Below are 26084 nucleotides of genomic sequence, written 5' to 3' on the forward strand. Positions count from 1 at the left end.
GAGCTGCAGTTGCCTGTCTGAACCAGACTGGTCTGTTCGAGGAATAATATGTTAATCTTCTTTACATAAGACTTGTCCTATATAATACATTTTGTTCCTTTAATGATGGTTTATAAACTGTTCCTGCAGCCCTTTAAAGCTGTGATATGTAACTTTTTGGCTGACCTGACCAAATTCACATAGAAATCTGTTATAGGTCTATCATTCTCATTGAAAGCACGTCTAAGAAGCAGTAGATCTGTTCTATGTACACTTTCTATGCTTCTCGTGCTTAAGTTTGTTTTTGCATTTTTTACATTTTGTTTTGGACATCAGGTTCAAACAGCTGAAAATGCAATATTTTTACATTTGGAAAATATATTTCACAGCGGTTTCGATTGTACAATGATTCTCTACACTGTTCCTTCTTCTTTTGTCACATAAACTGAAATTAGGCAAACTGTTTCGAATTTTAGCAACCAGGCAATGTCGGAGCAATATCTGCGTAGTGCATCTTTAATGTTATAGAGAAAATTGAAGATTAAATTAAAGGGGGTGGGTAATAGCTGTGGAATACACATTGAACTGAGAGCATTTGGCGTCTTTGGCAGAAGAGAAACATATCCCTCATTCTCCCTTTGACTTTAATTACTTTTTTTATTACTCTTTCTGATAAACTCTCTCTCTCTCTCTCTCTCTCTCTCTCTCTCTCTCTCTCTCTCTCCACAGAGCGTATTCTGAGCCCAATGTCTCTTCTCTGGAAGCCCTAGCACCGGTGTCTTCCTCTCCTGTCAGTGGTGGCGTCCCCTGTAGGAGCATGTCGGCAGCACAAACTCAGAAGGATAGCGAGGGTCCCTGGGGACTGGACTCCCTGGGCTTGAGCCAGAGAGAGCTGGTACTGGCTGAAGCCCTACAGATGGAGTATGATGCCCTGTCCAGACTCAAACAGGACAAGGGGGGGGACAGCCAGGGGACCAGCAGCCAGGGTGGTGGGAAGGTACCTACCCTGCCCCCCTGGGAGGGCCAGAGGCAGGTCGATCGCCCCCTCCCACCCCGCCCCAGCCTTAGTCCTCCTGGAAGGAGTTTGCTAAGAGGATTATCTGGCTCAGACCTCTCCCTCCACCACCTCCAGCCTGGGGGGTCCCACTCCCCACAGCCCTCCCCAGCCAGGGCCAGGGAGCCCATCTATATCCTGGAGAGTCCAGGGAAGGGAGACTACTTGAGTTCCAGCTATGGGGAGTCAGGGTCTAGCGTTGGTTCTTCTCTGACTCTGCCTAAAGGCTTCCCCCCTCGTCCTGATGACTCTCCTCCTGCTGTACCCCCCAGGACCCCTCTACTCCCTTCCTCTGAGCCCTTCCTGCCCCCCCGACCCACTACGACTCCCCGAGATGTCAACCTGTTCACCCCCGAGGTGGACCAGCCCAAACTGTCGTCAGGGGAGACGCTAAACTACGAGAGCCTCAACGACGCTCTCTCCAAGCTCAATGGGGATTTGCCATCGCCAAGGGGTAGGCGGGCCAACGGGGACCAATCAGGGAAGCCGTTGGCTCGGAGCAAGACGCTCCCCCCTCAGGTGCCCCCCGCACCTACGTACCTATCCAAAAGAGCAACAAGAACCAGCACAGAGTGTCGGCCGACCCGGTAACTACTCACCCTGTGACAGGGTTACAACAGGTTCACGACAGCTTCATTACGTGACTTAGCATGACATAGCATTAATCCCCATCTAACGTTGTTACCTCATACCCTCATTCCATTTTTCCATAGGGAAACCTAGAAACAAACAAAGAGGCCTTGAAATGTCTCGTTTTGTTTTATCCCCAGTTTACTTCAATCCAGTCAAGTCCAGCACAGCTGTTTTCCATTACTTTGAGTTCTGTTACTCTGAATGTTCCATTACCTTCAGTTGTGACTCTGATCCTTCCTGTGTCTCTGTGTGTGATTGACAGGTGTCCCTGGGCACCAGGCTCAATGGTTTTGGTTATGAGCTCTTCCAGGTGTCAGAGGAGAGAGACGAGGAGGTGGCCGCCTTCTGCCACATGCTCGATGTGTAAGTGTTTGGCCCAATCCCAAATCGAATCCTATGTACTTGTGTAGGATTTGATTGATATAAGCCACATGGTGAAACTTCCACCCACAGTATTAGAATGCAAGATGGAGCTATTGCCATATTGCCTACACCTGTCAAATCCTCTCAGAACTCCACATAGGGCATATTGTTTAGGGGTTGATTTGGGATTGGGCCCAAATGTTACCCTCACCCTCAGTCAGGCTGTTTAGAAACATTGCTGTGTCGTGGTTTTGTTGTGGATGTATTGTGGTCAGGTTGTGGTCAGGCTGTCTACATGCAATTATCACCATGACTGTGTTTTGTCAGGCTATTTATTACCTGTTAATGATCATGACTGTGTGTTGTCAGGCTATTTATTACCTGTTAATGATCATGACTGTGTGTTGTCAGGCTATTTATTACCTGTTAATGATCATGACTGTGTGTTGTCAGGCTATTTATTACCTGTTAATAATCATGACTGTGTGTTGTGTTCAGATTGCGGTCAGCATATCCGTGCAGTGACCAGTCTAAGAACACAGGGTTTGTGTGGACACCCTCAGTGGGGCCTGAAGAGCTGCAACAGGGGTTAGGGGTCAGCGTCAAGGTTACGGTCATCAGCGACCACTTTAGAGAACCACTCACCTTCACCTGTGATGGTAAGACACACACACACCACACACACACAATGCTGACACCACAGGTTCAACAGCACAGAGATCTCACCCCTATTCTCATACATGAATGTAATGTGTGCTGGCCTCAGTCCTGTCCAGACCACTGTGGTTCTGGATTAGGAAAAGCCTGTTGTTGGAGATCCCTTGATGTAATTATGCGGACCTCTCAATTAAACATGACTGACTCATTCATCTGTCTGAGAGGGAGAGAGAGATTTAAGGGATGTTAGTGTGTAAGACTCCATTAGTGTGTAAGACTATGTGCTGTGGGTACCGTCAGGTCATGACTCATGATGAGGGCAGAGAGTATGTTTTCTCTCACTCAGAGAGATCAAACTGGCCAAATAAACAGTCACTCTATTGCCTCATTCTTCGGTCTCTCTCTCTTTCTTTCTCTCTCAGGGTCGTCTACGGTAGACCTGTTGATCTACCAGACGTTGTGTTACGCTAATGAAGACCTCGACCACATTGATGTCGACCACTACCTCCTCAAAATCTGTGGTCAGGCCGAGTTCCTACAGAAGTAAAGACAACCATCTAAACTTTGGCTACACACTCCTAGACTTTGGCTACACTCTCCTAGACTTTGGCTACACACTCCTAGACCTAGGCTACACACTCATAGACTTTGGCTACACACTCCTAGACATTGGCTACACACTCCTAGACATTGGCTACACACTCCTAGACATTGGCTACACACTCCTAGACTTTGGCTACACACTCCTAGACTTTGGCTACACACTCCTAGACCTTGGCTACACACTCCTAGACCTTGGCTACACACTCCTAGACCTTGGCTACACACTCCTAGACTTTGGCTACACACTCCTAGACCTTGGCTACACACTCCTAGACCTGGGCTATACACTCAAATCAAATGTTATTGGTCACATACACATGGTTAGCAGATGTTAATGCGAGTGTAGAGAAAGGCTTGTGCTTCTAGTTCCCACCATGCAGTAATATCTAACAAGTAATCAAACAATTTCACAACAACTACCTTTTACACACAAGAGTAAAGGAATGAATAGGAATATGTACATATAAATATATGGATGAGCGAAAGCCGAACAGCATAGGCAAGATGCAGTAGATGGTATAGAGTACAGTACATACATATGAGATGAGTAATGTAGGGTATGTAAACATTATGTAAAGTGGCATTGTTTAAAGTGACTAGTGATACATTTATTACATGTCATTTTTAATTATTCAAGTGGCTAGAGATTTGAGTCGGTGTGTTGGCAGCAGCCACTCAATGTTAGTGATGGCTGATTAACAGTCTGATGGCCTTTGATACACCTGTACTGACCTCAGCTCATAGTCTCAGCCCTGTGTTTGTGTGTGTGTATGCATGTCTCAACCTTACGCTTCTGTGTTTGTGTGTGTGTGTATGCATGTCTCAGCCTTACGTTTCTGTGTTTGTGTGTGTGTATGCATGTCTCAACCTTACGTTTCTGTGTTTGTGTGTGTGTATGCATGTCTCAACCTTACGTTTCTGTGTTTCTGTGTTTGTATGTGAGAGGCCCAGACTATAGGAATGTGTGTGTTTAGGTTTTCTCATGAATGACAGGGCAGTGAGTTGGGGGTAGACTGTGGGAGGGAGAGAGCTGGAGTGTGTGTGTGTGTGTGTTTGTGGTCCAGATATACACACACATTTAACTGAAGGACTCAGTTGTGGTAGTTTTTAACAAGCTCTGCTGATGAATGTGGGCCGACCTAAACCGTCCCTAAAACACAGACTGTTCTAGACCCTTTTCCCACACATACACACAGTCACAAACTCACGGACAGAAACGGTATGTCTGTGGGCCAGCTTAGCCACAGTGGGTTTCCCCTAAAACATGTCCTTTCCCCCCGCACCACACACACACCCTGACACACACACCCTGACATGCACACACCCTCCCTCTCACTCCCCTATGAAGTCTTCTTTCCTTTCAGAGGAATGCAGCCAGACAGGGTTGAAATGTATTGTACAGCAAGCTTCATTCCCGTCTAGTGCAGCTGAACGTGTGTGTGTGTGTGTGTGTGTGTGTGTGTGTGTGTGTGTGTGTGTGTGTGTGTGTGTGTGTGTGTTTTCTGGCTCTGTGCACCTGTGTGTTTCATTTCTGTCTCAGAGCAGCGGCACATATACAGTCGTGGCCAAAAGTTTTGAGAATGACACAAATATTAATTTTCACAAAGTCTGCTGCCTCAGTTTGTATGATGGCAATTTCCATATACTCCAGAATGTTATGAAGAGTGATCCAAGGAATTGCAAAGTCCCTCTTTACCATGCAAATGAACTGAATCCCCCAAAAACATTTCCACTGTATTTCAGCCCTGCCACAAAAGGACCAGCTGACATCATGTCAGTGATTCTCTCATTAACACAGGTGTGAGTGTTGACGAGGACAAGGCTGGAGATCACTCTGTCATGCTGATTGAGTTCGAATAACAGACTGTAAGCTTCAAAAGGAGCGTGGTGCTTGGAATCATTGTTCTTCCTCTGTCAGCCATGGTTACCTGCAAGGAAACACGTGCCGTCATCATTGCTTTGCACAAAAAGGGCTTCACAGGCAAGGATATTGCTGCCAGTAAGATTGCACCAAAATCAACCATTTATCGGATCATCAAGAACTTCAAGGAGAGCGGTTCAATTGTTTTGAAGAAGGCTTCAGGGCACCCAAGAAATTCCAGCAAGCGCCAGGACCGTCTCCTAAAGTTGATTCAGCTGCGGGATCGGGGCACCACCAGTACAGAGCTTGCTCAGGAATGGCAGCAGGCAGGTGTGAGTGCATCTGCATGCACAGTGAGGCAAAGACTTTTGGACGATGGCCTGGTGTCAAGAAGGGCAGCAAAGAAGCCACTTCTCTCCAGGAAAAACATCAGGGACAGACTGATATTCTGCAAAAGGTACAGGGATTGGACTGCTGAGGATTGGGGTAAAGTATTTTTCTCTGATGAATCCCCTTTCCGATAGTTTGGGGCACCCGGAAAAAAGCTTGTCCGGAGAAGACAAGGTGAGCGCTACCATCAGTCCTGTGTCATGCCAACAGTAAAACATCCTGAGAACATTCAGGTGTGGGGTTTTTTCTCAGCCAAGGGAGTGGGCTCACTCACAATTTTGCCTAAGAACACAGCCATGATTAAAGAATGGTACCAACACATCCTCCGAGAGCAACTTCTCCCAACCATCCAGGAACAGTTTGGTGACAAACAATGCCTTTTCCAGCATGATGGAGCACCTTGCCATAAGGCAAAGGGATAACTAAGTGGCTCGGGGAACAAAACATAGATATTTTGGGTCCATGGCCAGGAAACTCCCCAGACCTTAATCCCATTGAGAACTTGGCGGGTGGACAAACAAAAACCCACAAATTCTGACAAACTCCAAGCATTGATTTTGCAAGAATGGGCTGCCATCAGTCAGGATGTGGCCCAGAAGTTAATTGACAGCATGCCAGGGCGGATTGCAGAGGTCTTGAAAAAGAAGGGTCAACACTGCAAATATTGACTTTTTGCATCAACTTCATGTAATTGTCAATAAAAGCCTTTGACACTTATGAAATGCTTGTAATTATACTTCAGTTTTCCATAGTAACATCTGACACAAATATCTAAAGATACTGAGGCAGCAGACTTTGTGGAGATTAATATTTGTGTCATTCTCAACTTTTGGCCATGACTGTTCATGTAAGAGTGTGTGTCTCATTCTTTCCGTTTGTTTGTTTTTCAGGCCCAGAGCAGCTGTGTGTTTCTCTCTCTCTCTCTCTCTCTGTGTGTGTGTGTGTGTGTGTGTGTGTGTGTGTGTGTGTGTGTGTGTGTGTGTGTGTGTGTGTGTGTGTGTGTGTGTGTGTGTTTCCGGCTTGCAGCAGAAAGTGTGTTTTCCCCTGATAATCTGCGGCTGTTAAAAGTTGTCTGGACTTGCTCTGTGTGTTGAGGTCATTGCTTGTTACACAGCTGTCAATCACAGGGCTGGACAGTAGTAGGGTTTTAGCTCTCTCTCTCTCTTTATTTGCCCTCCCTTCTCTCGCTCTTATTTATGAAGCAAAACAATCACCTCACATTGAACCCCCAGGCCCATATTGTAGTGTGTTTTCCCCTGTGTGTGTGTTCACTAAGTACAGCTGCATCACATCATTGTGTAGGGACATGGCTTATCCACTTGAATGGCAAACTTGTCCTACAAATGTTTTCATTTTTATGAATAATGTCTTTGTTTTTCAATGCTTTGTTATTAGTATTGTTGGGGAGGGAAACTTTACAATAACATTTCTGTCTCTCTGTCTCTCTCTTTCTGTTTGTCTCTCTGTCTGTCTCTCTGTCTCTCTCTTTCTGTTTGTCTCTCTGTCTGTCTCTCTGTCTCTCTCTTTCTGTTTGTCTCTCTGTCTGTCTCTCTGTCTCTCTCTTTCTGTTTGTCTCTCTGTCTGTCTCTCTGTTTCTGTTTGTCTCTCTGTCTGTCTCTCTGTCTGTCTCTCTGTTTCTGTTTGTCTCTCTGTCTGTCTCTCTGTCTGTCTCTCTGTTTCTGTTTGTCTCTGTCTCTGTTTGTCTCTGTCTCTGTTTGTCTCTCTGTTTGTCTCTCTGTTTGTCTCTCTCTTTGTCTCTGTCTGTTTGTCTCTGTCTGTTTGTCTCTGTCTGTTTGTCTCTCTCTTTGTCTCTGTCTCTGTTTGTCTCTGTCTGTTTGTCTCTGTCTGTTGGTCTCTCTGTTTGTCTCTCTCTTTGTCTCTGTCTGTTTGTCTCTGTCTGTTTGTCTCTCTGTTTGTCTCTCTGTCTGTCTCTGTCTTTCTCTGTTTGTCTCTCTGTTCGTCTCTCTGTCTTTCTCTGTTTGTCTTTCTGTCTGTCTCTCTCTGTTTCTGTTTGTCTCTCTCTCTGGCTGTCTCTCTATCTCTGTTTGTCTCTCTCTCTCTGTTTGTCTCTCTTCCTGTGTGTTTCTCTCTCCCTGTGTCTCTCTGTCTGTCTCTCTGTGTGTCTCTCTGTCTCTCTGTCTCTCTGTGTGTGTCTCTCTGTGTGTGTCTCTCTGTGTCTCTCCCTCTCTCTGTATGTCTCTCGCTCTGTCTCTCTTTCTCTCTCTCTCTCTCTCTCCCTCTGTTAGTTCCCAGACGTTGACAGGGTTGGAGCATATCCAGCTGTGTGTGAAGTTTGACTGGGACATTCGTCTCTTCCTCACCAAGAGAGGCTCTGTCAACACAGAACTGGGCCGCACGGTGAAAACACACACACACACACACACACACACGCATACAGTAGCAGAGACGCACACACTCTTGTTTGATTATATGGTTGTGTTGTGCTTGACAGGAGGAGGATGATGAGACGGCCTCTACGATGAACCACAGCATCCTGCTGCAGGAGCGACCAATCAAACAGACAGTTACTAGGTGAGGGTAGGGGCCTATAGCTCTCACGCCACTGAACACATTAGAGATGCAACCTTTATCAAGGTGATTCCTAATCTGATAGGATAACTTGGATGATTGGAAGTAAAATAAATGTGATCTGCCTACCAAATTGGATGGATTAGTCAAGTCTTTTTGGAATATGTGAAAACTTCTTTAAAAAGCAATGGAAGGCCTTAGGCTGGGACTTTGATATCAGTGCTGTTGATATTTCCTTGTTTGAACAGGGAGGCTTTGACTCTGCTCCTGGACACCTTTCACAACGAGGCTGAGTCCTTTCTTCTATCAGAGGTAACCTTGTACATACGCACACATAAAAACACACAAGAAGGAACACAAACATTTTTATTTTTAAAATTGATGTGTAAGGTTGAATTCTCTATGTTCTTTCCCTCCTGCCCTCTGTAGGTGGAGCTTGTGTTGCACGTGGAACGGCTCGTCCAATCAGTGAAGGCTCTCTGCAGCTCGCTGGCTGCTGTGGAAACACCTGACATCACTTCCGCCCTCAACCAGCTTCCAGCATGCCCCTGTCGTCTGCAGCCCAGAGTCCAGAAGGTAACACACACACTCACAATCACATCTACCATGCTTCAGATACACAGATCTAGGATCAGTTTACCCTCCCCAATCATAGCCATAAACATTATGTTCTAAATACTAAACTGATCTTAGACCAGTACACAAGGATAACTTCATGAATTACTGTACTCCTGTAACTCCAGAACCAAAGGTTGGTTGATTGGATTCTGTAACTGTGTGTGTCTCTTCACAGGATTCATCAGTGCTGGCCATCAGAGAGAACAGAGGTAAGTTCCTCACTAATTGAATGTCCTACAATAGCACTGAATAATCCACACATAAATACTGGCTGGTAGGGGATGACAGAGAGGACAGACAGAAGCGGGGAAGGAGGATAGGAGACAGACAGGGGGATAGGAGACAGACAGGGGGATAGGAGACAGACAGGGGGATAGGAGACAGACAGAGGGGAAGGAGAATAGGAGACAGAGAGGGGGATAGGAGACAGACAGGGGGATAGGAGACAGACAAAGGGGAAGGAGGATAGGAGACAGACAGGGGGATAGGAGACAGACAGAGGGGAAGGAGAATAGGAGACAGACAGTGGGATAGGAGACAGACAAAGGGGAAGGAGGATAGGAGACAGACAGGGGGATAGGAGACGGACAGGGGGATAGGAGACAGACAGGGGGATAGGAGACAGATAGGGGGATAGGAGACAGACAGGGAGATAGGAGACAGACAGAGGGGAAGGAGGATAGGAGACAGACAGAGGGAAAGGAGGATAGGAGACAGACAGGGGGATAGGAGACAGACAAAGGGAAAGGAGGATAGGAGACAGACAGGGGGATAGGAGACAGACAAAGGGAAGGAGGATAGGAGACAGACAGGGGGATAGGAGACAGACAAAGGGGAAGGAGGATAGGAGACAGACAGGGGATAGGAGACAGACAGAGGGGAAGGAGGATAGGAAACAGACAGGGGATGGAGGATAGGAGACAGACAGTGGGATAGGAGACAGACAAAGGGGAAGGAGGATAGGAGACAGACAGGGGGATAGGAGACGGACAGGGGGATAGGAGACAGACAGGGGGATAGGAGACAGACAGGGGATAGGAGACAGACAGGGGATAGGAGACAGACAGAGGAGAAGGAGGATAGGATACAGACAAAGGGGAGGGAGGATAGGAGACAGACAGGGGGATAGGAGACAGATAGAGGGGAAGGAGAATAGGAGACAGACAGGGGGATAGGAGACAGACAAAGGGGAAGGAGGATAGGAGACAGACAGGGGGATAGGAGACAGACAGAGGGAAAGGAGGATAGGAGACAGACAGGGGGATAGGAGACAGACAGAGGGGAAGGAGAATAGGAGACAGACAGGGGGATAGGAGACAGACAAAGGGGAAGGAGGATAGGAGACAGACAGAGGGAAAGGAGGATAGGAGACAGACAGGGGGATAGGAGACAGACAGAGGGGAAGGAGGATATGAGACAGACAGGGGGATAGGAGACAGACAAAGGGGAAGGAGGATAGGAGACAGACGGGGATAGGAGACAGACAGGGGGATAGGAGACAGACAGAGGGGAAGGAGAATAGGAGACAGACAGGGGGATAGGAGACAGACAGAGGGGAAGGAGGATAGGAGACAGACAGGGGGATAGGAGACAGACAGAGGGGAAGGAGGATAGGAGACAGACAGGGGATAGGAGACAGACAAAGGGGAAGGCGGATAGGAGACAGACAGGGGGATAGGAGACAGACAGAGGGGAAGGAGGATAGGAGACAGACAGGGGATAGGAGACAGACAGAGGGGAAGGAGGATAGGAGACAGACAGGGGATAGGAGACAGACAAAGGGGAAGGAGGATAGGAGACAGACAGGGGATAGGAGACAGACAGGGGATAGGAGACAGACAGAGGGGAAGGAGGATAGGAGACGGACAGGGGATAGGAGACAGACCGAGGGGAAGGAGAATATGAGACCGACAGGGGGATAGGAGACAGACAGAGGGGAAGGAGGATAGGAGACAGACAGAGGGGAAGGAGAATAGGAGACAGACAGGGGGATAGGAGACAGACAAAGGGGAAGGAGGATAGGAGACAGAAAGGGGGATAGGAGACAGACAGCGGGATAGGAGACAGACAGGGGATAGGAGACAGACAGAGGGGAAGGAGAATAGGAGACAGACAGGGGGATAGGAGACAGACAGAGGGGAAGGAGGACAGGAAACAGACAGGGGGAAGGAGGATAGGAGACAGACAGTGGGATAGGAGACAGACAAAGGGGAAGGAGGATAGGAGACAGACAGGGGGTAGGAGACAGACAGGGGATAGGAGACAGACAGAGGGGAAGGAGAATAGGAGACAGACAGGGGGATAGGAGACAGACAGGGGGTAGGAGACAGACAGGGGGATAGGAGACAGACAGGGGATAGGAGACAGATAGGGGGATAGGAGACAGACAGGGAGATAGGAGACAGACAGAGGGGAAGGAGGATAGGAGACAGACAGAGGGAAAGGAGGATAGGAGACAGACAGGGGGATAGGAGACAGACAAAGGGAAAGGAGGATAGGAGACAGACAGGGGGATAGGAGACAGACAAAGGGGAAGGAGGATAGGAGACAGACAGGGGGATAGGAGACAGACAGAGGGGAAGGAGGATAGGAAACAGACAGGGGGATGGAGGATAGGAGACAGACAGTGGGATAGGAGACAGACAAAGGGGAAGGAGGATAGGAGACAGACAGGGGGATAGGAGACGGACAGGGGGATAGGAGACAGACAGGGGGATAGGAGACAGATAGGGGGATAGGAGACAGACAGGGAGATAGGAGACAGACAGAGGGGAAGGAGGATAGGAGACAGACAGAGGGAAAGGAGGATAGGAGACAGACAGGGGGATAGGAGACAGACAAAGGGAAAGGAGGATAGGAGACAGACAGGGGATAGGAGACAGACAAAGGGGAAGGAGGATAGGAGACAGACAGGGGATAGGAGACAGACAAAGGGGAAGGAGGATAGGAGACAGACAGGGGGATAGGAGACAGACAGAGGGGAAGGAGGATAGGAAACAGACAGGGGGATGGAGGATAGGAGACAGACAGTGGGATAGGAGACAGACAAAGGGGAAGGAGGATAGGAGACAGACAGGGGGATAGGAGACGGACAGGGGGATAGGAGACGGACAGGGGGATAGGAGACAGACAGGGGGATAGGAGACAGACAGGGGGATAGGAGACAGACAGAGGAGAAGGAGGATAGGATACAGACAAAGGGGAGGGAGGATAGGAGACAGACAGGGGGATAGGAGACAGACAGAGGGGAAGGAGAATAGGAGACAGACAGGGGGATAGGAGACAGACAAAGGGGAAGGAGGATAGGAGACAGACAGGGGGATAGGAGACAGACAGAGGGAAAGGAGGATAGGAGACAGACAGGGGGATAGGATACAGACAGAGGGGAAGGAGAATAGGAGACAGACAGGGGGATAGGAGACAGACAAAGGGGAAGGAGGATAGGAGACAGACAGAGGGAAAGGAGGATAGGAGACAGACAGGGGGATAGGAGACAGACAGAGGGGAAGGAGGATATGAGACAGACAGGGGGATAGGAGACAGACAAAGGGGAAGGAGGATAGGAGACAGACGGGGATAGGAGACAGACAGGGGGATAGGAGACAGACAGAGGGGAAGGAGAATAGGAGACAGACAGGGGATAGGAGACAGACAGAGGGGAAGGAGGATAGGAGACAGACAGGGGGATAGGAGACAGACAGAGGGGAAGGAGGATAGGAGACAGACAGGGGATAGGAGACAGACAAAGGGGAAGGCGGATAGGAGACAGACAGGGGGATAGGAGACAGACAGAGGGGAAGGAGGATAGGAGACAGACAGGGGGATAGGAGACAGACAGAGGGGAAGGAGAATAGGAGACAGACAGGGGATAGGAGACAGACAGGGGGTAGGATACAGACGGGGATAGGAGACAGACAGAGGGGAAGGAGAATAGGAGACAGACAGGGGGATAGGAGACAGACAGAGGGGAAGGAGGATAGGAAACAGACAGGGGGGATGGAGGATAGGAGACAGACAGTGGGATAGGAGACAGACAGGGGGATAGGAGACAGACAGGGGATAGGAGACAGACAGGGGATAGGAGACAGACAGAGGGGAAGGAGGATAGGAGACAGACAAAGGGGAAGGAGGATAGGAGACAGACAGGGGGATAGGAGACAGACAAAGGGGAAGGAGGATAGGAGACAGACAGGGGGATAGGAGACAGACAGAGGGGAAGGAGAATAGGAGACAGACAGAGGGAAAGGAGGATAGGAGACAGACAGGGGGATAGGAGACAGACAGGGGGATAGGAGACAGACAAAGGGGAAGGAGGATAGGAGACAGACAGGGGGATAGGAGACAGACAGAGGGGAAGGAGAATAGGAGACAGACAGGGGGATAGGAGACAGACAAAGGGGAAGGAGGATAGGAGACAGACAGGGGGATAGGAGACAGACAAAGGGGAAGGAGGATAGGAGACAGACAAAGGGGAAGGAGGATAGGAGACAGACAGGGGGATAGGAGACAGACAAAGGGGAAGGAGGATAGGAGACAGACAGGGGATAGGAGACAGACAGAGGGGAAGGAGAATAGGAGACAGACAGGGGATAGGAGACAGACAAAGGGGAAGGAGGATAGGAGACAGACAGGAGGATAGGAAACAGACAGAGGGGAAGGAGGATAGGAGACAGACAAAGGGGAAGGAGGATAGGAGACAGACAGGGGGATAGGAGACAGACAGGGGGATAGGAGACAGACAGAGGGGAAGGAGAATAGGAGACAGACAGGGGGATAGGAGACAGACAAAGGGGAAGGAGGATAAGAGACAGACAGGGGGATAGGAGACAGACAGAGGGGAAGGAGGATAGGAAACAGACAGGGGGGAAGGAGAAATGGAGACAGACAGGGTGATAGGAGACAGACAAAGGGGAAGGAGGATAGGAGACAGACAGTGGGATAGGAGACGGACAGGGGGATAGGAGACAGACAGGGGGATAGGAGACAGACAAAGGGGAAGGAGGATAGGAGACAGACAGGGGATAGGAGACAGATAGGGGGATAGGAGACAGACAGGGGGATAGGAGACAGACAGGGGGATAGGAGACAGACAGAGGGGAAGGAGGATAGGAGACAGACAAAGGGGAAGGAGGATAGGAGACAGACAGGGGGATAGGAGACAGACAGAGGGGAAGGAGAATAGGAGACAGACAGGGAGATAGGAGACAGACAAAGGGGAAGGAGGATAGGAGACAGACAGGAGGATAGGAAACAGACAGAGGGGAAGGAGGATAGGAGACAGACAAAGGGGAAGGAGGATAGGAGACAGACAGGGGGATAGGAGACAGACAGGGGATAGGAGACAGACAGAGGGGAAGGAGAATAGGAGACAGACAGGGGATAGGAGACAGACAGAGGGGAAGGAGGATAGGAAACAGACAGGGGGAAGGAGGATAGGAGACAGACAGTGGGATAGGAGACAGACAAAGGGGAAGGAGGATAGGAGACAGACAGGGGATAGGAGACAGACAGGGGGATAGGAGACAGACAGGGGATAGGAGACAGATAGGGGATAGGAGACAGACAGGGGATAGGAGACAGACAGGGGATAGGAGACAGACAGAGGGGAAGGAGGATAGGAGACAGACAAAGGGGAAGGAGGATAGGAGACAGACAGGGGGATAGGAGACAGACAGGGGATAGGAGACAGACAGAGGAGAAGGAGAATAGGAGACAGACAGGGGATAGGAGACAGACAAAGGGGAAGGAGGATAGGAGACAGACAGGAGGATAGGAAACAGACAGAGGGGAAGGAGGATAGGAGACAGACAAAGGGGAAGGAGGATAGGAGACAGACAGGGGGATAGGAGACAGACAGGGGGATAGGAGACAGACAGAGGGGAAGGAGAATAGGAGACAGACAGGGGGATAGGAGACAGACAGAAGGGAAGGAGGATAGGAAACAGACAGGGGGAAGGAGGATAGGAGACAGACAGTGGGATAGGAGACAGACAAAGGGGAAGGAGGATAGGAGACAGACAGGGGATAGGAGACAGACAGGGAGATAGGAGACAGACAGGGGGATAGGAGACAGACAGGGGATAGGAGACAGACAGGGGATAGGAGACAGACAGAGGGGAAGGAGGATAGGAGACAGACAAAGGGGAAGGAGGATAGGAGACAGACAGGGGGATAGGAGACAGACAGGGGATAGGAGACAGACAGAGGGGAAGGAGAATAGGAGACAGACAGGAGACAGACAAAGGGGAAGGAGGATAGGAGACAGACAGGGGATAGGAGACAGACAGGGGGATAGGAGACAGACAGAGGGGAATGAGAATAGGAGACAGACAGGGGGATAGGAGACAGACAGAGGGGAAGGAGGATAGGAAACAGACAGGGGGAAGGAGGATAGGAGACAGACAGTGGGATAGGAGACAGACAAAGGGGAAGGAGGATAGGAGACAGACAGGGGATAGGAGACAGACAGGGGGATAGGAGACAGACAGGGGGATAGGAGACAGACAGGGGATAGGAGACAGACAGGAGGATAGGAGACAGACAGAGGGGAAGGAGGATAGGAGACAGACAGGGGGATAGGAGACAGACAGGGGATAGGAGACAGACAGGGGGATAGGAGACAGACAGAGGGGAAGGAGGATAGGAAACAGACAGGGGGATAGGAGACAGACAAAGGGGATGGAGGATAGGAGACAGACAGGGGGATGGGAGACAGACAGGGGGATAGGAGACAGACAGAGGGGAAGGAGGATAGGAAACAGACAGGGGGATGGAGGATAGGAGACAGACAGTGGGATAGGAGACAGACAGGGGATAGGAGACAGACAGGAGGATAGGAAACAGACAGAGGGGAAGGAGGATAGGAGACAGACAAAGGGGAAGGAGGATAGGAGACAGACAGTGGGATAGGAGACAGACAAAGGGGAAGGAGGATAGGAGACAGACAGGGGGTTAGAAGACAGACAGGGGGATAGGAGACAGACAGGGGGATAGGAGACAGACAGAGGGGAAGGAGGATAGGAAACAGACAGGGGGATGGAGGATAGGAGACAGACAGGGGGATAGGAGACAGACAGAGGGGAAGGAGGATAGGAAACAGACAGGGGGATGGAGGATAGGAGACAGACAGTGGGATAGGAGACAGACAGGGGGATAGGAGACAGACAGGGGGATAGGAGACAGACAGGGGGATAGGAGACAGACAGGGGGATAGGAGACAGACAGGAGGATAGAAAACAGACAGAGGGGAAGGAGGATAGGAGACAGACAAAGGGGAAGGAGGATAGGAGACAGACAGGGGGATAGGAGACAGACAGGGGATAGGAGACAGACAAAGGGGAAGGAGGATAGGAGACAGACAGGGGGATAGGAGACAGACAGAGGGGAAGGAGAATAGGAGACAGACAGGGGAAAGGAGGATAGGAGACAGACAGGGGGATAGGAGACAGACAGGGGGATAGGAGACAGACAAAGGGGAAGGAGGATAGGAGACAGACAGGGGGATAGGAGACAGACAGAGGGGAAGGAGAATAGGAGACAGACAGGGGGATAGGAGACAGACAAAGGGGATGGAGGATAGGAGACAGACAGGAGGATAGGAAACAGACAGAGGGGAAGGAGGATAGGAGACAGACAAAGGGGAAGGAGGATAGGAGACAGACAGGGGGATAGGAGACAGACAGGGGGATAGGAGACAGACAAAGGGGAAGGAGGATAGGAGACAGACAGGGGATAGGAGACAGACAGAGGGGAAGGAGGATAGGAAACAGACAGGGGGAAGGAGGATAGGAGACAGACAGGGGATAGGAGACAGACAGAGGGGAAGGAGGATAGGAAACAGACAGGGGGGAAGGAGGATAGGAGACAGACAGGAGGATAGGAGACAGACAGAGGGGAAGGAGAATAGGAGACAGACAGGGGGATAGGAGACAGACAAAGGGGAAGGAGGATAGGAGACAGACAGGGGGATAGGAGACAGACAGAGGGGAAGGAGAATATGAGACAGACAGGGAGATAGGAGACAGACAGAGGGGAAGGAGAATAGGAGACAGACAGGGGGATAGGAGACAGACAGAGGGGAAGGAGGATAGGAAACAAACAGGGGGATAGGAGACAGACAGAGGGGAAGGAGGATAGGCGACAGACAGGGGGATAGGAGACAGACAGAGGGGAAGGAGGATAGGAAACAGACAGGGGATAGGAGACAGACAAAGGGAAGGAGGATAGGAAACAGACAGGGGATAGGAGACAGACAGAGGGGAAGGAGGATAGGAAACAGACAGGGGGATAGGAGACAGACAAAGGGGAAGGAGGATAGGAAACAGACAGGGGGATAGGAGACAGACAAAGGGGAAGGAGGATAGGAAACAGACAGGGGGATAGGAGACAGACAGAGGGGAAGGAGGATAGGCGACAGACAGGGGGATAGGAGACAGACAGGGGATAGGAGACAGACAGAGGGGAAGGAGGATAGGAGACAGACAGGGGATAGGAGACAGACAGAGGGGAAGGAGAATAGGAGACAGACAGGGGATAGGAGACAGACAGAGGGGAAGGAGGATAGGAGACAGACAGGGGGATAGGAGACAGACAAAGGGGAAGGAGGGTAGGAGACAGACAGAGGGGAAGGAGAATAGGAGACAGACAGGAGGATAGGAGACAGACAGGGGGATAGGAGACAGACAGAGGGAAGGAGGATAGGAAACAGACAGGGGGATAGGAGACAGACAGAGGGGAAGGAGGATAGGCGACAGACAGGGGGATAGGAGACAGACAGGGGGATAGGAGACAGACAGAGGGGAAGGAGGATAGGAGACAGACAGGGGGATAGGAGACAGACAGAGGGGAAGGAGAATAGGAGACAGACAGGGGGATAGGAGACAGACAGAGGGGAAGGAGGATAGGAGACAGACAGGGGGATAGGAGACAGACAGAGGGGAAGGAGAATAGGAGACAGACAGGGGGATAGGAGGATAGGAGACAGACAGGGGGATAGGAGGATAGGAGACAGACAGGGGGATAGGAGACAGACAAAGGGGAAGGAGGATAGGAGACAGACAGAGGGGAAGGAGAATAGGAGACAGACAGGGGGATAGGAGGATAGGAGACAGACAGGGGGATAGGAGACAGACAGAGGGGAAGGAGGATAGGAAACAGACAGAGGGGAAGGAGGATAGGAGACAGACAGGGGGATAGGAGACAGACAAAGGGGAAGGAGGATAGAAGACAGACAGGGGGATAGGAGACAGACAGAGGGGAAGGAGGATAGGAGACAGACAGAGGGGAAGGAGGATAGGAGACAGACAGGGGGATAGGAGACAGACAGAGGGGAAGGAGGATAGGAGACAGACAGGGGGATAGGAGAGACATGGGGATAGGAGACAGACAGGAGGATAGGAGACAGACAGGGGGATAGGAGACAGACAGAGGGAATAGGAGACAGACAGGGGGATAGGAGACAGACAGAGGGGATAGGAGACAGACAGGAGGATAGGAGACAGACAGGGGGATAGGAGACAGACAGAGGGAATAGGAGACAGACATTGGGATAGGAGACAGACAGAGGGAATAGGAGACAGACAGGGGGATAGGAGACAGACAGAGGGGAAGGAGGATAGGAGACAGACAGGGGGATAAGAGACATACAGACAGATACGGGACAGAAGAGGAACTGAGGATAGAAAAAGAGGAGTGATGAGATACTGTAGATGGAAGAGAGGAGCAAGGGAGGAAGAGTACAGATGGAGAGTAGTGAGAGAGGAGGGACACTTGGTTATGGGGTCCAGGTCAGGTCTGTACAGTAGTGTAATGCAATAAAGATCGTACCGTAAGCTCTCAAACAAACAGGAAGGATGGCTAGCTTCGTACAGGATACACCAAGCACCACCTCCATCCATTCACCAAGCTCTACCTCCCCGTCACACTCAAACAAACAGGAAGGATGGCTAGCTTCGTACAGGATACACCAAGCACCACCTCCATCCATTCACCAAGCTCTACCTCCCCGTCACACTCAAACAAACAGGAAGGATGGCTAGCTTCGTACAGGATACACCAAGCACCACCTCCATCCATTCACCAAGCTCTACCTCCCCGTCACACTCAAACAAACAGGAAGGATGGCTAGCTTCGTACAGGATACACCAAGCATCACCTCCATCCATTCACCAAGCTCTACCTCCCCGTCACACTCAAACAAACAGGAAGGATGGCTAGCTTCGTACAGGATACACCAAGCACCACCTCCATCCATTCACCAAGCTCTATCTGTCCGTCTGCCCTTGAAAAGAGAGGGATAACATTTCAGAGATTTGGGATGTTGTTTCCAGTGTAGGGCTGAGCTGCTGCTCCAATGGATGTATAAAGAGACACAATGTAAACAGTGGAGCCCAGTCAGCTGAGCTGTGTTGACATGGAGCAGCCATGTTATGTGTCCCAAATGGCACCCCTAAGAGCCTTGGTCAAAAGTAGTGCACTATATAGGGAATAGGGTGCTATTTGGGGCACAACCATGGAATGATGACAATAACTGATGTTTGATGTTTGACATTCCTCTGCTTTGAGAAACAGACGTCTCACAAGTCCTCAACTGGCAGCTTCATTAAATAGTACCCGCAAAACACCAGTCTCAACTTCAACAGTAAAGCGGCGACTCCGGGATGCTGGCCTTCTAGGCAGAGTTCCTCTGTCCAGTGTCTGTTCTTTTGCCCATCATAATATTTTATTTTTATTGGCCAGTCTGAGATATGTCTTTTTCTTTGCAACTCTGCCGTATCCCAGCATCCCGGAGTCGCCTCTTCACTGTTAACGTTGAGACTGGTGTTTTGCGGGTACTATTTAATGAAGCTGAGGACTTGTGAGGCGTCTGTTTCTCAAACTAGACACACTAATGTACTTGTCCTCTTGCTCAGTTGTGCACCGGGGCTTCCCACTCCTCTTTCTATTCTGGTTAGAGCCAGTTTGCGCTGGTCTGTGAAGGGAGTAGTACACCTCGTTGTACGAGAGCTTCAGTTTCTTTAAAATTTCTCGCATGGAATAGCCTTTATTTCTCAGAACAAGAATAGACTGACGAGTTTCAGAAAAAAGTTATTTATTTCCAGCCATTTTGAGCCTGTAATCGAACCCACAAATGCGGATGCTCCAGATACTCAACTAGTTTAAAGAAAGCCAGTTTTATTGCCTCTTTAATCAGCACAACAGTTTTCAGCTGTGCTAACATAATTGCAAAAGGGTTTTCTAATGATCAATTAGCCTTTTAAAATGATAAACTTGGATTAGCTAACACAACGTGCCATTGGAACACAGGAGTGATGGTTGCTGATAATGGGCCTCGGTACGCCTATGTAGATATTCCATAAGAAATCAGCCGTTTCCAGCTACAATAGTCATTTACAACATTAACAATGTCTACACTGTATTTCTGATCAATTTGATGTTATTATAATGGACAAAAAAAGTGCTTTTCTTTCAAAAACAAGGAAGTTTCTAAGTGACCCCAAGCTTTTGAACGGTAGTGTATGTAAATAGGGCAGCAGCCTCTAAGGTGCAGGGTTGTGTAACCGGGTGGAAGCTGGCTGATGATGGCTATTTAAGTCTGATGGCCTTGCAATACAAAACAATACATACATAATCCCAAAAATATGTTTTATATAGGATGAACCATGACTAGAATACAGTATATATAATGAGTTGGCGTTGAGGGAGAGGTTATTTTGCACCACTCTGTTGTCATCAGCAAACTTGATGAATGATTTGGAGACGTGCGTGACCACTCGGTCATGGATGCTCAATTCTGCACCCTGATTATTACTAACATTCAGAAAGTTGAACTTTTAATGCTTGTGTTAAGTGGTTGTTTAGCCCTCTTTGATTAAATGCACTTAGTGTAAGTCTGTCTGGATAAGCGCGTCTGCTAAATGAAGGTGAATCTAAATGGTTTCTGAAAATGTTGCAGAGAAAGTGGTGGAGAAGCTGACGGTGGCAATTTTAGATCTGGTGGAGCTGTACTGCAGCACATTCAACGCTAACTTCCACACCACGGTGCAGAGCAACCGGCACACGGCGCCCACACAGGAAGCAGGCCTGGTCACCAACGTCCTATCCTTCAGCGTCTACGCTGCTCACCGCATCCCCATCACATGGGCGGCCAGGTAACACACACACAGGCAGCTGTTCAGGCTGGATTTCCCTAGTATAATCTATGAGGATGACATTGTGTTATCCCTCTCCCTCCCTCTCCCTCTCCATCCCTCTCCTTCTCCATCCCTCTCCTTCTCCATCCCTCTCCCTCTCCCTCCCTCCCTCTCCTTCTCCATCCCTCTCCCTCCCTCTCCTTCTCCATCCCTCTCCTTCTCCATCCCTCTCCTTCTCCATCCTTCTCCCTCCCTCTCCTTCTCCATCCCTCTCCTTCTCCATCCCTCTCCTTCTCCATCCCTCTCCTTCTCCATCCCTCTCCTTCTCCCTCCCTCTCCTTCTCCATCCCTCTCCTTCTCCCCAGTGGTGGAAAATGTACCCAATTTTCATACTTGAGTGAAAGTAAACATACCTTAGAGAAGTAAAAGTAAAAGAGAAAGAGAAGAGAAGTAAAAGAAAGAGAAGATGAGGTAAAAGAAAGAGAAGAGAAGTAAAAGAAAGAGAAGTAAAAGAAAGAGAAGAGAAGAAAGAGAAGTAAAAGAAAGAGAAGTAAAAGAAAGAGGAGAGAAGAAAGAGAAGTAAAAGAAAGAGAAGTAAAAGAAAGAGAAGTGAAAGAAAGAGAAGTAAAAGAAAGAGAAGTAAAAGAAAGAGAAGTAAAAGAAAGAGAAGAGAAGTAAAAGAAAGAGAAGTAAAGGAAAGAGAAGAGAAGAAAGAGAAGTAAAAGAAAGAGAAGTAAAGGAAAGAGAAGAGAAGAAAGAGAAGTAAAAGAAAGAGAAGTAAAAGAAAGAGAAGAGAAGTAAAAGAAAGAGAAGTAAAAGAAAGAGAAGAGAAGTAAAAGAAAGAGAAGAGAAGTAAAAGAAAGAGAAGAGAAGTAAAAGAAAGAGAAGAGAATTTACAGATAGCCAGGGCCATGGTCCAACACTAAGCATTTGTTTAGTAAGTCCACCGGATCAGAGGGAGTAGGGATGACCAGGGATGTTCTCTTGATAAATGTGTGAATTAGACTATTTTTCTTTCCTGCTAAGCATCCAAAATGTAACGAGTACTTTTTGGTGTCAGGGAAAATGTATGAAGTAAAAAGTACATCATTTTTCATTCGGAATGTAGTGAAGTAAAAGGTGTCAAAAATGTAAATAGTGAAGTACAGATACCCCCAAAAACTACTTAAGTAGTACTTACAAGTATTTTTACTTTAGTACTTTACACCACTGCTTCTCCTTATCCCTTTCCTTCTCCCTCTCTTATTCTCCCTCTCTCCTTCTCCCTCTCTTATTCTCCCTCTCTCATTCTCTGCCCTTCTATTTCTCTTTCCTATTCCCTTCATTCCCTCTCCACTTTCTATCTCATTTTCTCTCCCTTCTCCCTCTTCTCCCTATCCTTTCTCCCTATCCTCTCCCCTTCTCCCTATCTTCTCCCCTTCTCCCTATCTTCTCCCCTTCTCCCTATCCCCCTTTCTCCCTATCCTCTCCCCTCTCCCTATCTTCTCCCCTTCTCCCTATCCCCCTCCCCTTCTCCCTATCCTTTCTCCCTATCCCCTCCCCTTCTCCCTATCCTCTCCCCTTCTCCCTATCCTCTCCCCTTCTCCCTATCCTTTCTCCCTATCTTCTCCCTTCTCCCTATCCCCCTCCCCTTCTCCCTATCCCCCTCCCCTTCTGCCTATCCTTTCTCCCTATCCCCCTCCCCTTCTCCCTATCCTTTCTCCCTATCCTCTCCCCTTCTCCCTATCCTCTCCCTTCTCCCTATCCTCTCCCCTTCTCCCTATCCTCTCCCCTTCTCCCTATCCTTTCTCCCTATCTTATCCCCTTCTCCCTATCCCCCTCACCTTCTCCCTATCCCCCTCCCCTTCTCCCTATCCTTTCTCCCTATCCCCCTCCCCTTCTCCCTATCCTTTCTCCCTATCCTCTCCCCTTCTCCCTATCCTTTCTCCCTATCCTCCCTCCCCTTCTCCCTATCCTCTCCCCTTCTCCCTATCCTTTCTCCCTATCCCCCTCCCCTTCTCCCTATCCTCTCCCCTTCCCCCTATCCTCTCCCCTTCTCCCTAACTTCTCCCCTTCTCCTATCCTCTCCCCTTCTCCCTATCCTCTCCCCTTCTCCCTATCCTTTCTCCCTATCTTCTCCCCTTCTCCCTATCCCCCTCCCCTCTCTCCCTATCCCCCTCCCCTTCTGCCTATCCTTTCTCCCTATCCCCCTCCCCTTCTCCCTATCCTTTCTCCCTATCCTCTCCCTTCTCCCTATCCTCTCCCCTTCTCCCTATCCTCTCCCCTTCTCCCTATCCTCTCCCCTTCTCCCTATCCTTTCTCCCTATCTTATCCCCTTCTCCCTATCCCCCTCACCTTCTCCCTATCCCCCTCCCCTTCTCCCTATCCTTTCTCCCTATCCCCCTCCCCTTCTCCCTATCCTTTCTCCCTATCCTCTCCCCTTCTCCCTATCCTTTCTCCCTATCCTCCCTCCCCTTCTCCCTATCCTCTCCCCTTCTCCCTATCCTTTCTCCCTATCCCCCTCCCCTTCTCCCTATCCTCTCCCCTTCCCCTATCCTCTCCCCTTCTCCCTAACTTCTCCCCTTCTCCCTATCCTCTCCCCTTCTCCCTATCCTCTCCCCTTCTCCCTATCCTGTCTCCCTATCCCCCTCCCCTTCTCCCTATCCTTTCTCCCTATCTTCTCCCCTTCTGCCTATCCCCCTCCCCTTCACCCTATACTTTCTCCCTATCCTCTCCCTTCTCCCTATCCTCTCCCCTTCTCCCTATCCTCTCCCCTTCTCCCTATCCTCTCCCCTTCTCCCTATCTTCTCCCCTTCTCCCTATCCTCTCCCCTTCTCCCTATCCTCTCCCCTTCTCCCTATCCTCTCCCCTTCTCCCTATCTTCTCCCCTTCTCCCTATCCCCCCCTTCTCCCTCTACTTCTCTCTTTTTATCACCCTCCATTCCATTTTTACTTCTCTTACTTTTCCCATCCTCTCTTCCATCTTCTACCCTTTTTTCTCCCTTTTCCCTTCCCATCACACCCCTCCCTCTATATTGACCTGAGTGAATTCAGGTCAGGCCAAACCCTCCCCCTGAATCTCCATGAATCTGTCTTCTCTCAGCACCTGCCCTTTCTTCAACTCTCCTCTGGCACTGCCACATACTGTATGCAGGGGTATATGCACTGCCATCCCACCATTCCCATACATTCTATACTCAACTCCTTACCCTACCCATTCCCCCACACTCACCCTGCAGCCCTATTGCCCTTACCATTGTCTCTGCTCCTAGACTTTCCCCGGTACCCTCCCTATGCCCACCGCCGTGTCTGGCCCTCCTCCACTCCCCCACCCCCTTCCAGCCACATGAAGGGTCCGCTCTGCTTCACCCCCCACCCCCCTCTCCAGACCCCAGTTGGCTCATTTGTCTCCCTTGAAACTGATGCGGGCACGTGATTGATTGACAGCCTGGGAACCCTGCCTGACCTTTAACCCGAAGGGGTGGGGCAGAGCTCTGGCTGGTCACTCGGCACCTGTCCGGCGGTTTCACATGCCATCTGTGTGTGTGAAGGTGTGTCTTTGTGTGCAGGAAGACAGATCAATTGATACCAAAATATCAGCTAATCTCCCACACAATGGATATCCTCTGTATTGATAAGGTTTTCAGATAGGGATTTAGGTAGCAATTAGGTGCATGTGCATATTCCCCTTTCAAGACGATTGGATATGTATCTAGATACATGGGCTCCGTCACGATACAGGAACGATATGTTTTAGTTGGAATCGATTCGGTGCAATTTGGTTTGATTACAGAACGAATCATTTCAATGTGGTTCGATGCACGTTTTTTGCATAAACACATTCATTTGATATAAGTCCTTACCCTAACCATTCCCCCACACTCACAGGCTATAGCCAGATCAGAGTTGTCTCCGGTACCTTTTCTTCTGGTAAAACACCATGTTCAACATGGTAGAGATAACAATAACCTAATAAGACATTTTTGCATTTGAATGCTGAAGGTGCAGATGCGCAAGATCTGGAGCAGGCCGCCTACCTGCCGTTGGTCAGTGTGCAAAGCTGTGCTCAGTTTGACGAGGCTACTGATAAACTTCATGACTCAACATAGTTACATGCTTAGTTCCACACTGAAGGAAAGGCCGCATCAGTTGTCAAACTATGAGGTATTTTTGGAAGGTAGAAAAAAAGTCATATGAGTAAAATTTTGATCAGTTTGGGATCCGATGGAGTCCTGTCTTAAACATTTAGAACGGGCACTGATGGGTATCGGGCACTGATGGGTATCGGGCGCTGATGGGTATCGGGCGCTGATGGGTATCGGGCGCTGATGGGTATCGGGCGCCGATGGGTATCGGGCGCCGATGGGTAACGGGCGCCGATGGGTATCGGGCGCCGATGGGTGTCGGGCGCCGATGGGTGTCGGGCGCCGATGGGTAACGGGCGCCGATGGGTGTCGGGCGCTGATGGGTATCGGGCGCTGATGGGTATCGGGCGCTGATGGGTATCGGGCGCTGATGGGTATCGGGGGCCGATGGGTAACGGGCGCCGATGGGTGTCGGGCGCCGATGGGTGTCGGCGCCGCCGATGGGTGTCGGGAGCCGATGGGTATCGGGCGCCGATGGGTATCGGGCGCTGTTGGGTATCTGGTGCTGATGGGTATCGGACGCTGATGGGTATCGGGCGCTGATGGGTATCGGGGGCTGATGGGTATCTGGCGCTGATGGGTTTCGGACGCTAATGGGTTTCGGGCGCTGATGGGTATCGGGCGCTGTTGGGTATCGGGCGCTGTTGGGTATCTGGCGCTGATGGGTATCGGACGCTGATGGGTATCGGGCGCTGATGGGTATCGGGCGCTGATGGGTGTCGTGTAATTGTACTTCCCTTAGTAGCAATAGCACTCTACTGTAAGACGAATTACATGGTAACATTGTTAACCAATGTTATTACCCTTTAATTACTATTCAGTCTTGGGGATTAATAATATAAGTAATTACAGCTAAATAAGTTATTACCAAGTAGCTAAAATACCAGATTTATAGTCCTGTAAAATAAAATGCTATGAATTTGTGAATATTGCTAATTCTATGTAACATTTAGAGTTTCCCTGCCTGGTCCCAGTGCCTCACTGGTCTACTCTTCCTTTTATACCTCCTCTCTAGAGACCAGCCTCCTCATTCCCCCTTTATATAAGGGAGGGCAAGGTGCTCAGTTACTTGTAATTATAGCATTTCCAGGCATAGTCATTATGAAACTCCATTGGCCTATCATCTACACTGAGTGTACAAA

General features: G+C 49.6%; 1 protein-coding gene across 1 annotated transcript in view; it reads left to right on the forward strand.

The window, feature by feature from the left end:
- LOC115117971 (phosphatidylinositol 4-phosphate 3-kinase C2 domain-containing subunit beta-like) overlaps nucleotides 1–26084 on the forward strand; it is a 93511-nt gene that overhangs the window by 25664 nt on the left and 41763 nt on the right. The window contains 11 exon segments of the mRNA XM_065002726.1: nucleotides 709–1559; nucleotides 1562–1620; nucleotides 1929–2029; nucleotides 2528–2688; nucleotides 3109–3229; nucleotides 7787–7898; nucleotides 7993–8072; nucleotides 8318–8381; nucleotides 8499–8645; nucleotides 8863–8896; nucleotides 20641–20836. Coding sequence (XP_064858798.1) covers nucleotides 797–1559; nucleotides 1562–1620; nucleotides 1929–2029; nucleotides 2528–2688; nucleotides 3109–3229; nucleotides 7787–7898; nucleotides 7993–8072; nucleotides 8318–8381; nucleotides 8499–8645; nucleotides 8863–8896; nucleotides 20641–20836 — 1838 coding nt within the window. The 5' untranslated portion in view covers nucleotides 709–796.

This window comes from Oncorhynchus nerka, linkage group LG2 (genome assembly GCF_034236695.1).
Source record: "Oncorhynchus nerka isolate Pitt River linkage group LG2, Oner_Uvic_2.0, whole genome shotgun sequence".
Classification (NCBI taxonomy): Eukaryota; Metazoa; Chordata; class Actinopteri; order Salmoniformes; family Salmonidae; genus Oncorhynchus; species Oncorhynchus nerka.